The sequence below is a fragment of the Salvelinus sp. IW2-2015 genome, linkage group LG1, assembly GCF_002910315.2.
Source record: "Salvelinus sp. IW2-2015 linkage group LG1, ASM291031v2, whole genome shotgun sequence".
NCBI lineage: Eukaryota > Metazoa > Chordata > Actinopteri > Salmoniformes > Salmonidae > Salvelinus > Salvelinus sp. IW2-2015.
Window position 1 is genome coordinate 50,522,904 of NC_036838.1, and position 4,481 is coordinate 50,527,384.

A 4,481-nucleotide genomic window follows, 5' to 3' on the forward strand; every position below is an offset into this window, starting at 1 on the left:
GACTAAGGACATTTTTTTATTTTTTATGACCCACTAAATTAAAAAAGACCTACCGGTACTTTAAAGATAGAATCTCTTTAGAATTGTGTTTCAAGAACAACAAAACAATAAAAGGCATCAGACTGAAACTCAGCCATTTGAATCTATAAAAATATATATCAATAACATTCTATGACGTTTTCCTCGGTTCGATGTACAGTATGCAAAATTATATTTTGGATTAAGTTGAGGAGAGAAGGTTAAATCCAGGCGAGAATAGAGCTTTATCAAAAAGTGCAGAGGCTAATGTCGTGAACGCCCTCCTTCAAAGGCATGATGTTCCCTGTGAGCTGAAAGACGAAAACAGTCATATTTAATGTAAACCCTTGACTTCACATACATAGCTAATATTTTATCTTGGATAAAAAAAATGCCTAATACTCAGCGGGGGCATGTAGATGGAGAGCGGGCAGACAGAGTGGTGAAACTAACCAAAAGCGTGTGAAAATCCTATTGGATTCTAGCTCAATAGATAGCAAGCTTTTATACGTGTCTGCTACTTCAAATTAACGAATTCCCATCAGTTAGGTTTAGTATCTAAATAGTCAATACCACCAGTAGAAAGTCAGGTTCGGTAGCAACTTTCAACATCGGCAACTGACTGTTCTCGCTTTTGCTTTGTATGTATGCTAGTAGTATAGTACATTTTTCAATCATCTTTGCTGATGGGGATGTTGTGTTTCCGTAAGTGAATAAATTGGAATAGATATGCAGGCATGGTAAAGCCTCAACCTTTTCGTAGGTCTTTCAATTTCAATGAGCTTGAAAAATAACTACATACTACAAACTACATTATTCATATTTTGTGTGACTACAATGCCACAGTCAAAACTCAAAAATAGAGACATAGTATGATTTCGCAGATCGTCATAGCAGCCAAAGTATTCACAGCCCGCCCGCCCTCAGCTGGGTAATTATCATTCAAAACAATGCATTTTAAAATAAATGACGAAAACAAAAGACCATACTCACATTTATAAAATACTGCTTTAAAAGTTATGTGCGGGAGGAGTTCATAGACTTTCCCTAAGATATTCGCTTCACTAGCAAGAGATGCATTTCCATTCCAGACTTGAACAACATCGTCTCGATCTCGAATACTAACGCTTACACCAACCACTTCATCCTCTGTAAAGACAAAGGAAAATGAAAGATAGAAATCAGTACATATAAATGGTACATGTTTCCACTACCTCATATAGTCACATCATATTCTATTATTAGTGCCAGAGGGTGAATCATCATCATAATTTGGTTCATTTTCTAACTTAAGAAAGTTTAGTAGGGATACAACTAAAATAGGCCCCATAGTGTCTGGCCATGATGGAGTCCTCACGTTGTAATTCTACAAATCACTCAACCCCTCAAGCACTAGATTCAACATCATGTACTGACTTGAAAGTAGGGACTCACCTGAAGCACAATAATCGGCAAACTGCTCTCCAATCGTGGCAAGTAACAACTCCTTCCAAACGGCAGACTGAGAGTGAAAATATTTTTTTTAAGTGTTTTATAGAACCAACTCAGTCAGTGAGTGAGTAATATGGCATTCATTCGAGATGTATTAAGGATGAGTGAAGGTTCTTAAAACATACAGTGCTTTCTTTTGGTACTTTCATCTTCCAGACTCCACCTTTAGCATTACTTTCTTCTTCCCTGTTGGAGATGAAAGAATTAAGACTCAGTAACATTTGAGCTCAGCATTTAGGCTGACACTAACATATGAGGTTTCAACCAAAAACTCTTGTCTCAGGCAGCGAAAACTAGGAAATTATAATTTACCAAAAGCATTCTAGTTTGTGCCACTTAAGTCATGAAAGGTTACGTAACAAAATTTCCAAGGAACCTTCCATTGAAACCACAATCTAAAGCCTTCCCAAAATGAAATAAATGATATAACTATTTTCCATTAAGTTAGTGGACTTACCATAGGGGCCTCCTCTCTCCATGCATTAAGTGATAACTACATCTTAGAGGCAAGGTAGTCACAGGAGGGATGTTGTTGTATACACTCCAGAAACTCTACTCAGAGAAAATGACAAATCAATGCATAATTAACAACAGCTTACTGAAAAGTAATTTCTCTCAATCCAATGAAAAGACTGCCTTGCTTATCTCTTAGTATGCTATGCTAGTTAGTCAGACCAAAATAAAGTCAACCTATGGATTTTGTAAAAACATTTTAACTAGGCAAATCAGTTAAGAACAAATTACTATTTACAATGATGACCTACACCGACCGGCCAAACCAGGATCGGAGTAGATATCTTGAAGAGGTAATTTACAACGTTATCCATAATTTCCCCACATTAAATCACCTGAACAGTTTGTACTGTGTAGATCTTTTTCAGATTAGATTCGCACTCTGCTGCTGTTGTCCCTGGCAATGACCTAAAAGAGAAACACAAACAAGCTGCTTCTTGAAAACCAAGCCCATTCCCAAAGACAGATGTGTGTCAAAGCCTGTATCAAAGTAAGACATTTCTTAGACATGTTGGAGCTGCATAACCAACATTAGCACTGAACCATATCTAGTCATGACAAATTCAGTGATGTGATCAGGAGGTCAATGAAGAAAATCTAATCAAATGTTATTAGTCACATGCACTGAACACAACAGGTATTTCACCTTACAGTGAAATGCTTGCTTACGAAAATAGTGGGTAGGTCAAGTTCCATGTGTGAGATTATATACATATAATTCCTTATTGATTACTAAAAATATCGAAATAAATGGGCACAAAATTGTAGATCCCAGTCTACGWACTTGACAAAACATTCTCACTACATTGTGATTGCAATTATGCAAATGTTTTGGTTAGGCCATCTGCTGAACTTCAATTAAAATGTAACTTGGACAGTTGACTTTTACAATAAATTGACCTGAAGTCAAGAGATGTTACTCAAAGTAGCCTTCTCAAAGCAAGACTGTAGCTTCGTGCTATCGACCGCAGAATACGATGCGATCACGTCTGATAGCGGGAGAATAGATAGAATGTAGCCTGAATCTGACTCAGCTTGCAACAATGTTGCAGCGTTGTCTGCTGCTTCCACCAGTTGTGACAAGGTAGCCAGGAAGCCTATAGTTAACGCGTCACAACTTCTTGGATAGTTAGCTAGAAAATGCACTAATAATACATTCTAGTTTTTCAAAAATATCATAGGTAAACGTTCACACTGGTCAAGTTAGCATACCGGTAAATTAGCTGGGGTGGGAACAAGCGATCTAACGTAGTTAGCTGTATCTGGAAGACCCTCTTTTCTTCTAGCTAGCTAACGTTAGTTAGCTATAACAGTTGTGTAAGGCCGACATCGATGTTGTCGGCTGTCTTTAAGTGAGTCTTACTCAGTTCGTATCTAAAACGCGATGTGCGTTGTACTAAACGTTAAGATGAGTGTTGCTAGCTAACGTTAGCTACATCTAGGTAATCATTCGTATTTGTGTTACCTGTCAAGCCAAAATGTCCACGGAGAGTGCAGGGGCAGTGTTGTGCCATCTTCGACGTGATTTGTGATGTTTTCCAATTCTTTCTCGTCAAAGTGAATGTCATTTTCAGATGGATTTGCAAGGTCGTTCTTTGTTTCTGTGTGCATCTGTACATTTGCACCTGCAGGAACCGCCATTTTCTGTGTACAAAATCAAAGTATTTTTGTGAAAAGGCTCGGTGTAGCTCCTTGAACCGAATTGCCTCTTTCGTGTTCACCCGGACGGAGCAAATATCCACACAGAGCTGTAGACAGTGAAGTCCTCTTCTTCTTCTATGGTACTATAACTTATTTTTCTCATATGATATAATGGCGGTCTGCAAACATACGTTAGGGGTGCATGCTGCCTCCTACTGTGTGGGGTGAAAATCGGAGCACTTTAACGCAGAAAACGGTTTCATGGACAGAGATGGAAATAACCATTACAGGGCGATCTAAAGATGTAACAACTGTCATTGGGTTGCTAATATGACTAGGATAATGCCTTTGGCTGCTAGACAATGAAATAAAGTTGATTTGAAATCCAATAGAACAGGAGAGTGCATATGAGGAAGTCTTTATAAAATAATTGCTTCCACGTTTTGGGGGGTAGGATTTTGGCTATATGGTACTTTGAAGCAAGGTAAGACATACCTCATAATATGAAGTAAAATGCCCAGGTTTCAAACAATTAAGCAACAGGAAATAGATAGTGATGCTAATGATAGGCCTAACCTTATTGTGGTAGATGGAAAGGCTTTCCTAAAAATGCTATGTTAAATTAACTWGCTACTAAGTAGCCAACCTGGCAGAATGATGTCATGATTATTTGCATCAATCCAGTGGCCATTTGTTTTGCAAACTCCATCTAATGTGCACCACAGAAACACCAAACAACAGTGCTAGGTGCCTGCCCAGTTCAATTAAAGGGTAACTGAACTAAAAAATAAAAATMTCTTAGATTTTTCCCAGAACTC

At 38.1% G+C, this 4,481-nt stretch overlaps 1 protein-coding gene across 2 annotated transcripts; it reads right to left on the reverse strand.

The window, feature by feature from the left end:
• LOC111969451 (eukaryotic translation initiation factor 4E type 3) lies at nucleotides 1–3,767 on the reverse strand. Of its 2 annotated transcripts, XM_023995623.2 has the most exons (7): nucleotides 3,488–3,767; nucleotides 2,358–2,430; nucleotides 1,967–2,061; nucleotides 1,635–1,695; nucleotides 1,453–1,519; nucleotides 1,012–1,167; nucleotides 1–329 (listed from the first exon to the last, which is right to left on the reverse strand). In XM_023995623.2, the coding sequence occupies exons 1-7, from the start codon at nucleotides 3,661–3,663 to the stop codon at nucleotides 283–285; spliced, it is 675 nt and encodes a 224-aa protein (XP_023851391.1). In that variant the 5' UTR covers nucleotides 3,664–3,767; the 3' UTR covers nucleotides 1–282. The 2 variants fall into 2 exon arrangements, with proteins under 2 accessions (XP_023851391.1, XP_023851385.1); XM_023995617.2 differs by having other exon boundaries at nucleotides 234–1,167.
• Nucleotides 3,768–4,481: the final 714 nt, after the last annotated feature.